General features: G+C 40.0%; 1 protein-coding gene and 1 pseudogene across 1 annotated transcript in view; one reads left to right on the forward strand and one right to left on the reverse strand.

Moving 5' to 3' along the window:
• MSH4 (mutS homolog 4) overlaps positions 1–12,952 on the reverse strand; it is a 118,953-nt gene that overhangs the window by 77,377 nt on the left and 28,624 nt on the right. Inside the window, exon 8 of the mRNA XM_008572061.1 lies at positions 2,763–2,830. Coding sequence (XP_008570283.1) covers positions 2,763–2,830 — 68 coding nt within the window. The remainder of the gene's footprint in view (positions 1–2,762; positions 2,831–12,952) is intronic.
• Positions 3,737–7,073, forward strand: LOC103589968 (annotated as a pseudogene).

Raw genomic sequence — 12,952 nt, forward strand, 5'->3', positions numbered from 1 at the left:
TGGGACACAATAACTAACTACATTGTATATTGACAAAATAAAAAAAAAAAATAGGGGCCGGCCTGGGGGCGCACTGGATAGGGCACCGCTTGGGAAGCGCGGCGGCGCTCCCGCCCGAGGGTTCGGATCCCACATAAAGACCGGTTCCCGCTCGCTGGCTGAGCGAGGCGTGGGGGCAGCACCGAGGGATGCGATCCCATTGCCGGTCCCGGTCCGGTGCGGGGGCAGCACTGAGGGTTGCGATCCGTTGCCGGGCACGGAAAAAGACAAAAGACAAAAAACAAACAAACAAACAAAAAATAAAAAATAAAAAAAAAATAAAATAAAAAGCCAACAAAGAAAATGAATGAAATCATAAAAGATACTCATTCCAAAAGAAGGCAGAAAAAATGGAAAAGGAGCAAATGTATGAGACAAATGGGAAAAAAACAAAGATGGCAGATTTAAATGGAAACATGTCAATAATATCATCAGATGTGAATGGAATAAATACCTTAATTAAAAGTAAGATATTCTGTGATTAGATACAAAAAAGTAAGACCCAAATATACGTTACCTACAAGAAACCCACTTTAAATGTAAAGATACAAATCAATCAAAAACAAAAGGATGGTAAAGTACACCATGCTAACACTAATCAAAGGAAAGCTGGTGTGGATATACTATTAGACATAGTAGATTTCAGAGCAAAAAATTTACTAGGAATACAGAGGGTCATTTCATAATGATGAGGGATCAATTCATCATGAGGACATAGTAATCTTAAATGTTTATGTACCTAATAATAGAGCTTCAAAATACATTAGATAAAAATTGATAGAACTACAAGGAAAACTAGACAAATCCATAATTACAGTTAAAGATTTTGACAACCCTCTCAATAATTGATAGATTAGACTAAATAAGTAAATAAATAAATAAGGATATAGATGACTTGAAGAACACTATCAATCAACTAGAACTAACTGAGATTTATGGAACGCTCCAACCAACAAAAGCAAAATACACATTCTTTTCAAGTTCACATGAAACATTACCAAGACAGACCCTATTCTGGGCCATAGAGACAAATGGCAATAAAGTTAAAAGGATCTATATTCTACAACATATGTTCTCTGATCACTAGGGAATTAAATTAGAAATGAATAGCAGAAAGATAACTGGAAAGTCGTCAAATATTGGAAACAAAATAACATACTTCTAATAACCTATACATCAAAGAAGAAATTAAAAAGAAAATTAGAAAGTATTTTGAACTTTTTTGAATGAAAAGGAAAACACAATATATTAAAAATTGTGGAATACAGCTAACGGAAATTCCTATATTAAGGGGAAAAAAGACCTCAAATCAGTGACTTCATCTTCCACCTTCATAACCTCGATAAAGAAGAGGAAACTAAGCAGAGTAAGCAGAAGAAAGGAAATAAAACTGATAAATCCAGAAATCAATGAAATAGAGAACAGTAAAAAAAAGAAATCAATTAAATCAAAAGCTGGTTTCTTGAGAATACCAGTAAAATGGATAACCTCTAGCCAGACTGATACGTAAAAAATAAAAGAGAGCATATTCAAGTTAACAATATCATAAATGAGAGCAAACAAGTATATTACTGCAAACTTTGCAGATTTAAAAAGTATAATGAGGATATTACAGGCAATTTTATGCCAATAAATTTGAAATGTTGGGTAAAATGACAAATTCTTTGAAAGACACAAGCTACCAAAGCTCATTCAAGAAGAAACAGATAACCTGAATAGCACCAAATCTATTTCAGAAGGTGAATTTATAGTTAAAAACCTTCCTTCAATGATAATTCAAAGTTCTAATCATTTGTGAATTCTACCAAACATTTAAGAAAGAAATGCCAGTTCTACATAAACTCTACCAGAAAACTGAAGAGGAAAGAATATTTCCAAATTCATTTTATGAAGCCAACTAATTTTTTTGAGACATCATTTGTTTTACGTTACCTCCCATTTGTATGTATCAAATTATAAGGTGTTTCAATTATTTAAGGAAACTTCCAGTTCTGTGTTTACCCAACAGCTAAAGCTTTTCCATCTAGTAGTTCTTTTATTATAAATCAACCTTAACGGTGTTTTCTCTATAATATGAAAAGACTTCCCAAATATAGAATCCGCTTCAATGGATTTGCAAAAGTAATCAAATTTTAAATCAAATTTTACTGATGTGCAAGATTTCATTCCTTTTTAAGCATATGGACTAAAATGTACATGTGTTTCATTAAAGTAAATATTCTTCAGTTCACCTTGAATGGAAGAATGAAAACCATATATTATTTTCTTTATAGGATGTATCTATATGCATTATTTAAATCTGAAATATATCCACAGAAGACATTGTTTCCTTCTTAAAGGTTAATCAAACATCACGTAATGATCATTTTTCAGAACAATCTATACTCTTTAGATCTAACATAATTTTTATTTAGTTATTTATTAGGCAAATGTCATTATAGTCTTAAGTTTTTTGAAAATTATATCTCTAATTCTTTAAGTAAATATTCAATTAGTTAAAATATGCCAATTCCTCAACTACCTAAGTAATTTTTTATTTCAATAATAACATATAGGATAATACATTAGGAAAAAAGTTTTCTTTAAAAAGGCATAAAAATACTCTAGATATCAATAATAAAGTACTTTCTCAAAACGATTTGATATTTTCCAATTCATACATTAAGACAAGTTATATCACATAATACATAATAATATAACACATAATGTATACATAAACATACCGTGTCTTGCTTTGGAATTTGGACTAAAACAGAAAGAAGCTGCTCTGTATCAAGAAATCTTGATATAACTGAAACAAACAAAAAAAGTAAGCATTTAAACTTTACAGTACAGTTGAAAATATAGACCATCTAAAATATTATCCTCAAATAATAAAATAGAACAGTTATACCTGTAAATATTACTTATTTTGTCTTTGTCTATCTTACATGTACCAGGAATAAAAATAAATACTAAAAACTGCCATTTTATTCTTCTCAGCTCATTTCTAGTAGTTAAATTGTTCTACAAAAGTAAATTTATAGATACTTGTAACCTCTCTTTTAAATATCACCATTTGTTTTTTTTAATCTTAACCATTTAACACAGATATTTTAAAAATGCACTGATTTCCCCATACTTAAAATGTAATACAGTAACTATTTCTTAATGAAATAGTTTTCTTCATGATTATTATCATCACTGAAATATATGACCTCAAAAGTTTTTGTTTAGACTTATTTATACTTTCATAAAGTGGGTACCAAGCTGTCACCCCTTAAAAAAACAAAAAACCCCAAAATGTTTGCTATTTGCTTCCTGTTCTAACTGCCAGGTATCTTTTGATAGTTTTCAGTTTACCCACCTCTAGAACTGTGCCTCTTTCAAATTTGCTGCTTCTACTGTAGTTAATTATGTTAAATCTGTATTTTTAAAAATTGGCGTAAGTAGGCTGAGTATACTGCTATAATTCTGTTCATTACAGTCAATATGACAATACTATTATGACATGTTAAATGTAATTTCATGGGAGTTCTGGGCAAGATGGAAGAATAGATGGTCCCTAGCATCACTCTCTCCCACAAATCAACCAATTTACAACTATTAAAATGTAACAACAGCCAAACTGGGACCACTGGAGCTCCGGGGAAGAGGAAGAGAGACCTATGGAGTTTGTGAAGGCGGGAGAAACCACGATGAGAGAAAGAAAAAACTGATGGGAGCATTTCAGGCCCCAGCTGCTTTAAAGCTGGAGCTGGTGAGTGTATGGAACAGGAGCCAGCAGAAACCACAGCTGTGCCCTTTGGATGGAGTTGCTTGGAGGCGGCAGGGGAGAAGAGGCCCTTGGTGGCCCCCAGGACAGCAAGACCACTAATAGGGTTCCCATGGACCCACACAGGAGTGAGGAGCCAGAACAGCTAAAAAAAAGGGAAGCCATTCAGAGACTGGTGAGTCATCACAAGGGACTGGTGCAGGGCCTGTCCCATGGAAAGTGTTTGGAGCACAGGCAGTGGGGGAGACGGACCCTCCAGGAGAACACTGGGACACAGCAAGGACAGCTGATCTGTCCCCCAATCAGCATGGGACCACTCAGAAGAGACTGGTCGGGAATGCAGAATTGCATAGGGTGCAGTTTGATGAAAAAACTCAGGCCCAGATTAGAGTTTATTTATTTATTTTTTCCCATTTTGTCTTTTTTTTTACTGACCAGTAACAGGATCGCAACCCTCGGTGTTGTGCCCGCACCGCGCTCAGCCAGTGAGCGGGAACCGGTCTCCACATGGGATCCGAACCCTTGGCGGGAGCGCCGCTGCGCTCCCAAGCGGTGCACTCTCCAGTGCGCCACTGGGCCAGCCCCAGATTAGAGTTTCTACACAACCCAGGTGCACTGGGTCTCTGGAGAGCTGGAAGTACCTATAAGGCCAACTATTAAACCCTGAGCCTCACAAAAAGCCTTCCCTAGGGAAACAGCAGCAAAGCAGCAATTTATCTCAACCACACAGCTCAAGTGCTGGTTCCCACAGGAAGTCCCCCCATTTTAGAAGTAAGCAAAGGACAAAAAATTAGTCCTAGCCCAGGCACACCTGAGGCTTGAAGCTGGGGACCGGACCCCACTTCCACATCCAGGCATACCACCAGTGCCTTGGGGCCTGCCCAGGGCCCAGGGCATGGATTTGGGGACCGGAGCCCTCAGCACACAATCATGCACACTTCCAGCACCTTGGGACCAGCCTGGGAACCTGAGGCTTGAAGCCATTGGACCCCATTCCCACATCCAGGCACACTGCCAGCACCTCGGGGCCTGCCCAGGGGCCCAGGGCATGGATCTGGGGACCAGACCCCTGCCCACACCCAAGCACACAGCCAGCAACTCAGGGCCCTGCCTGGGAACCCGAGGCATGGATCTGCGGACCAGACCCCCTGTCACCCACCAACAGGCACACTGCCAGCACCTCAGGGCCCTGCCCGGGGGCCTGGGGCATGGAATCAGGGACTGGATCTCCTGCCCACAACCAGGCACACCACCAGCGCCAAAGAGCATGCCAAAAACGTTACATCCATGTGGGTGGCCCACCACAGCCACCACAGTAACCATGGCTGCCACAAAAATGGCTAGATGTCACAACCACTATGCAGATGGTCTACCAGCCATTGGAGTGCATAGATACAAGGAGAGCCACCAGCAGAGACCAAAGAAAAGAAGAGGATGTCTCTCTCCACATAGCCCATTCCAGAGTGACAGAAGAAGCATCTGCTCTGTGATAAAACTGGGGGACCTGAACACACCTCTCAGTGTTGGACAGATCATCTAGGCAATAAATCAACAGAGTAACCATTACTCTTTCAGAGGGAGAGAAGAAATCTAGGGTTATCAGTGGTGGGAGCGGGGAGAGAGAGGGGGATAGGGAGAGATTGGACAAGGGGCATAAAGAATAAGTACAATTTGTAACAATATACATACTAGTAATATTGATTTGATAAATATATGTCAACATTGAATCCCCCAAATGTGTATAATCAATTACGATTCAACAAAAAAATAAAATAAAATAAAAAAATAAATGTAATTTCACTAGTCATACTCTCTTAAGCCCTCACTTAGATGGGCCTTTCTCTTTCCAGTCTCTTTCTTCTTTTTTTCCCAAAATCTATCATTACAACTAGAATAATGTTTCTAAAATAAAGATTTGATCATATTACTTCCTTGGTTCAAAATCATCAGCTCCCTGCTTTCTGTCCGTGGATGCTGCTGAGGAAGCATCGTTAAAGTCTTCCCACTTCTGTCACGTCTAAGTCAGAGTCTCCTAAAGAACCTGAACAGCTGCAAAAGCTCTTCAACGGAGAGCTGAGCTTTGAAACAACTGATGAGAATCTCAGGAGTCATTTTGAGCAATGGGGAACACTTACAGACTGTGTGGTAATGAGACATCCAAACACTGAGGTGCTCCAGGGGCTTTGGGTTTGTCACATACGCCACTGTGGAAGAGGTGGATGCAGCCATGAATGCAAGGGCACTCAAGGTGGATGGAAGAGTTGTGGAATGAAAGAGGGCTGTCTCAAGAGAGGATTCTTAAAAGACCAAGTGCCCACTTAACTGTGAAGATCTTTGTTGGTAGCATTAAAGAGGACACTGAAGAACATCACCTGAGAGATTACTTGAACAGTATAGGAAAATTGAAGTGATTGAAATCATGACTGACCAAGGAAGTGGCAAGAAGAGAGGCTTTGCTTTTGTAACCTTTGACGACCATGACTCTGTGGATAAGATTGTCATTCAGAAATACCATACTGTGAATGGCCACAACTGTGTAGTAAGGAAAGCCTTGTCGAAGCAAGAAATGGCTAGTGCTTCATCCAGCCAAAGAGGTCGAAGTGGTTCTGGAAACTTTGGTGGTAGTCGTGGAGGTGGTTTTGGTGGGAATGACAAGTTTGTTCATGGAGGAAACTTCAGTGGTCATGGTGGTTTTGGTGGCAGACATGGTGGTGGTGAATACGGGGGCAATGGGGATGGCTGTAATGGATTTGGTATTGATAGTGGTTATGGAGGAGGTGGCTCTGGTTACTCTGGAGGAAGCAGAGGCTATGGAAGTGGTGGACAGGGTTATAGAAACTAGGGCAATGGCTATGGCAGGAGTGGCATCTATGACAGCTATAACAACGGAGGAGGAAGAGACAGTGGTTATGGAGGAGGTGGCTCTGGTTACTCTGGAGGAAGCAGAGGCTATGGAAGTGGTGGACAGGGTTATAGAAACCAGGGCAATGGCTATGGCAGGAGTGGCATCTATGACAGCTATAACAACGGAGGAGGAAGAGACAGCTTTGGCAGTGCTGGTGGGAGCAATTTTGGAGGTGGTAGATGCTACAATGATTTTGGCAATTACAACAATCAGTCTTCAAATTTTGGACTCAGGAAGGCAGGAAATTTTGGAGGCAGAAGCTCCGGCCCTTGTGGTGGTAAAGGCCAATACTTTGCCAAAGCACAAAACCAAGTTGACTATGGTGGTTCCAGCAGCAGCAATAGCTATGGCAGTGGCAGGAGTGAAAGAAAGTGAGCCCAGATGCTGGGTACATTCAAGCTTTATTAAAGAAAGAAATCTGCTGGGCTGTACTCAAAATGGAGAACAGCCCGGGGCTGCCCTGAAATGGTGGACAGCCCCAACAATGGGTTTGCGAGAGTTTATATTAGCTTTTGGGGGCGAAATGTATGGGGGCAGGGACCATTAGATTGATGTAACTGGATGAGAACTGCATCGATGCAGAAGCCAGAAAGTTGTTTCTAAGTCAGGAGGCTTCTGGTAAAGGGAAGGGGGAGGGGCTTGGTGCTGGAATGGAAGAAGAGGCCGGGGGATATTTCGTGCTGGTGCTTACTGTGTGCACAATGGCACCAGCCACGTCCAAAATCCATCAAGGAGATTTCAATTAACTTCCAGGAAACAAAGCTTAGTAGGAGAGGAGAGCCAGAGAAGTGACAGGGAAGCTACAGGTTACAACAGATTTGTAAACTCAGCCAAGAACAGTGGTGGCAGGGTCCAGCTGCTACAAAGAAGACATGTTTTAGACAATATTCATGTTTATGGGCAAAAAAACTCGAGGACTATATTTGTGACTAATTTTACAACAGGTTATTTTAGTTTCTGTTCTGCCGAAAATATAAAGCATTCCAACAAAGGGTTTTAATGTAGAAATTTTTTTTGCAACTATACCATTGATTGCTAAATGTAATAGTCTGATCATGATGTTGAATAAATGTATCTTTAAAAAAAAAATCAGCTCCCTATTGCCTGAAGTAAAAAGAAATCCTAATTCCTTAGCATTATATAAAAACTCTTTATAAACTAGCCCCAGTCCTCATTTCCTGCCATTCCCCAAGGCTTCAAGTCATAACTATTGGCAATGCCTTAAACACAGTAACCTCTATTATATCAACGTAAGTACAACTGCAGCTTATGCTAACCCTGTCTTCACCAACTTCCCAGAAAAACAAGTGTGCCTTAGAAAGTAATGACTATTCAAGATCACAGGCAATGACATACACACCAGATCTTTATCAGAGCCACTATAAAACAAAACATTTTTGTTACTCCTATGCACATCAACATACCCTGTACATGCATGTTCCTTTTGTCTTGAATATCACTGCTAGGATTCTCCTGTTGCAAAAGTCCTACTCGTTTCTTTAAGACAGAGCTGAAATATTATCTCTGCAAATCCCACCTGGATTCTATCTTTATCCCAGCCTGCTCTTACGAGTTCCCATAAAATACTCAATTACAATTGCATTTACCACACCATATCATAATTATTTATTTAGAGTTCTGTTTCCCTAATTTGCATGTGAGGTCCTTGGGAACAGAAACTTGTAACTTAATCTTCCTCATCTTTATCCCTAATACCTACAGAATGCCTATGATAAAGTAGGTACTGGGTTGTTTTCTTACATGAGGTTTGAATTCTCATATTAAACTGTAAAAATTGACCTCCCGGTCAAGATGGCAGAATAGACGGTTCCTAGCATCACTCTCTCTGACAAATCAACCGATTTACAACTATGAAAACATAACATCAAGTGTGTACGGAATGGGGATACATCAAGTGGGGGAGGCAGAAGCTCGGCGGAGACCACATGCCCTGCAGGGCCACCGTCACGCGATCCAGCAGATAGGCTTCACTGCCACCACCTGGCTCCATTCCCAGCCCAGCCCAGTGGACATGGAACAGGGAGACATCCAACAGCAGAGGCAGAGGCTCCACAGAAACCACACACCCAGTGGGGCCGCCACCACACGATCCAGCAGGTAGGCTTCACTGCTGCTACCTGGCTCCATTCTCAGCCCGGCCCAGTGCGCATGGAGCAAGGTGATGTCCGGAAGGGGAGGCGGGAGCTCCGCAGGGACCACACCACCGCCACGATCCACCAGCCGGGCCCAGTGCATGCGGAGCAGGGAGACATCCAGCGGGGGAGGCAGAAGCTCCGCAGAGACCACAAAGCTGCTGCATGATCCAGCAGCCTGGCCCAGTGCATATCGAGCAGAGAGACGTCCAGCAGGAGAGGTGGAAGCTCTGTAGACACCACACACAATGTGAGGGGGCCGCAGCCGCGTGATCCAGCAGCAGATAGGATTCACTGCCACCACTTGGCTCCATCCTAAGGCTGGCCCACCGTGCATGGAGCAGGGAGACATCAAGCAAGGGAGGTGGAAGCTCTGCAGAGACCACGCACCCTGCGGTACCACCCCATGACCCAGCAGCTGGGCCACGTCCAACATGACCAGAGATGGGGCTCCCGGAGAGGCCCAAGACCTGAGGCAACTACACACGCAAGGAACTAGAGGCCGACTGAGCAGTCACTGAGGTAGCCATACCAAATTGGCAACCCCAGCAACATCTTAGTCGGATAATAGTCTCAATCCTGTGGACTGTGAAACCCCCTGCCACAATGAATAAACATCAAAGAAAAGATACCAGAAATACAAAAAATCAAGAAAGTACACCACCAAAGGATAATAACTCTCAAGCTCTAGATCCTGTAGAACAAGAAGCCCTTGAAATAACAAAGAATTTCGAGTGATATTTCTAAAGAAACTGAATGAGATACAAGAAAACTCAGCTAGACATCATGATGAAACAAGGAAAAGTATACAGGACCTGAAAGAAGAAATGTACAAGGAAATCAATGCCCTGAAAAAAAATGTAGCAGAACTTGCCGAACTGAAGAATTTATTCAATAAAATAAAAAACACAATGGAGTTTAACCAGCAGGCTTGCGGAAGTTGAAGAGAGAACCTCTGAACTTGAAGATGGGCTGCTTGAAATAACACAAGCAGACAAAAAAAAAGGAAAAAAGAATCAAAGGCATTGAAGAAAATCTGAGAGATATCAGACAACCTTAAGCACTCAAATGGGTATTCCAGAAGGGGAGGAAAAAGGAGATTGCATTGAAAACATATTCAACAAAATAGTGGCAGAACACTTCCCAGGTATAGGAAAAATCACAGATCTTCAGATCCAGGAAGCTCAACGATCTCCAAACGTATTCAACCCAAAAAGGTCTTCCCAAGACATGATATAGTCAAATTGGCAAGACTCAAAGACAAAGAGAGAATCATGAGAGCTGCAAGAAAGAAGTGTCAAGTCACCTATAAGGGAGCCCCAATCAGACAAATATCAGACTTTTCATCACAAACCCTAAAAGACAGAAAGGAATGGGATGATATATTCAAAATACTAAAAGACCGACATTGCCAGTCAAGAATACTCTACCCTGCAAGGCTATCCTTCCGAAATGAAGGGCAAATACTATATTTCTCAGAAAAACAAAAACTACAGGAGTTCACCACCACATGACCACCCTTACAAGAAATTCTCAAGGGAGTACTGCGTCTGGTACCTGAAAAAACAACTACCACTGCCATAAAAACCCAAGAAAAATCAAAACACACTAGTATAATAAAAATGGCACTCAGGAAGAGAAAACAAACAAACAATAAGGCTACAACCCAAGGAACCAAGAAATACACAAAACAAAGAGTAAATCAGAAGGACAGGAAAAAAAGACCGCAAAGACAACCAAACAATTATCAATAAAATGCTAGGAATAAATCAACACTTTTCAGTAACAACTCTTAATGTAAAAAGCTTCAATTCCCCAATCAAAAGACACAGACTGGCTGACTGGATTAAAACGGAGGACCCAACTATATGCTGCCTTCAAGAGACCCACCTCACCCATAAAGACTCACATAGACTAAGAGGAAAGGATGGAAAAAGATTTATCATGCAAACAAAAAAGAAAAACAAGCTGGAGTAGCTTTTCTTATATCTGATAAAATAGCCTTTAAACTAAAAACCATAAAAAGAGACAAGGACGGACACTATGTAATGATAAAAGGATTGATCCATCAAGAAGACATAATAATCATAAATATATAAGCACCCAATATTGGAGCAGCCAGATTTATAAAACACACTCTATTAGACCTAAAGAATGAAATAGAAACTAATACCATAATAAGAGGGGACCTAAACACCCTACTGTCAATATTGGACAGATCATCTAGGCAAAGAATCAGCAGAGAAACACAAGATCTAAAAATACTCTAGACCAATTGGACTTGGAAGATATCTACAGAACATTCCATCCAACGACCTCAGAATATTCATTCTTCTCCTCAGGACATGGATCATTCTCCAGGACAGATCAAATATTAGGTCACAAATCAAGTCTCAACAAATTCAAAAAAATTGGAATTATCCCATGCATTTTCTCAGACCACAATGGATTAAAAGTAGAAATCAATAACAAACGAAATTCTGGAAACTACACAAACACATGGAAATTAAACAGCATTCTACTTAATGATATATGCGTCCAAGAAGAAATCAAGCAGGAAATCAAGAAAATCATTGAAACAAATGAAAATAATGATACATCATACCAAAACCTGTGGAATACTGCAAAAGCAGTACTAAGAGGGAAATTTATCACATTAAATACTCACCTCAGAAGAATGGAAAGATGGCAAGTGAACAACCTAACACTTCACCTTAAAGAACTAGAAAAACAAGAACAATCCAAACCAAAAGTTAGCAGATGGAAAGAAATCAGTAAGATCAGAGCAGAACGTAATGAACTTGAAACCCAAAAAACAATAGAAAAGATCAATGAATCAAAAAGTTGGTTTTTTGAAAAGATAAAAAAAAATTGACAAACCATTAGCTTGGCTGAAAAAAAGAAGAGAGAAGATTCAAATAACAAAAATTAGAAATGAAAAAGGTGATATTACAACTGATTCATCTGAAATACAAGGAATCATTCGAGACTACTATAAACAACTATATGCCAACACATTTGAAAAACTGGAGGAAATGGATAAATTTCTGGACACACACAAGCTCCCAAAACTGAGCCATGAAGATGTAGAAAATCTGAACAGACCAATTACAATAAAGGAGATCGAAGCTGTTATCAGAAAGCTCCCAACAAAGAAAAGCCCTGGACCAGATGGATTCACAGCAGAATTTTACCAAACATTCAAAGAGGAATTGACACCGATTCTTTACAAACTATTCCAGAAGATTGAAACAGACGCAAATCTCCCAAACTCATTCTATGAAGCAAACATCATCCTGACACCAAAACCAGGTAAAGACACAACCAAAAAAGAAAACTACAGGCCGATATCCTTGATGAATATAGATGCAAAAATCCTCTAAAATACTAGCTAACAGAATACAGCAACACATACTTAAAATTATTCACCATGATCAAGTGTGATTGATTCCAGGGTTGCCAGGTTGGTTCAACATATGCAAATCAATAAATGTGATACACCATATTAATAAAATCAAATACAAGGTCCATATGGTCATCTCTATAGATGCTGAAAAAGCATTTGACCATCTATAAGTTAGGTATAGATGGAAATTATCTCAACATAATTAAAGCCATATATAATAAACCCACTGCCAATATCATCCTGGATGGGGAAAAGCTAAAAGCTTTTCCTTTAAGAACAGAAACTAGACAAGGATGCCCACTCTCAACACTTCTATTCAACATAGTATTGGAAGTATTAGCCAGAGCAATCAGATAAGAGAAGGAAATAAAGGGCATCCAGATTGGAAAAGATGAAGTCAAACTGTCCCTGTTTGCAGATGACATGATCCTATATATCGAACAGCCTAAAGCCTCTACAAAAAAACTCTCGGAGTTGATAAATGATTTCAGCAAAGTGGCAGTATACAAAATCAACACTCAAAAGTCAGTAGCATTTCTATTCTCCAATAGTGAACATGCAGAAAGGGAAATCAAGAAAGCTTACCCATTTACAATAGCCACTAAAAAAAATAAAATACTTAGGAATAAAGTTAACCAAGGATGTGAAAAATCTCTATAATGAGAACTACAAACCACTGCTGAGAGAAATTAGAG

This window comes from Galeopterus variegatus, unplaced genomic scaffold (genome assembly GCF_000696425.1).
Source record: "Galeopterus variegatus unplaced genomic scaffold, G_variegatus-3.0.2 Scaffold751, whole genome shotgun sequence".
NCBI classification, from domain to species: Eukaryota; Metazoa; Chordata; class Mammalia; order Dermoptera; family Cynocephalidae; genus Galeopterus; species Galeopterus variegatus.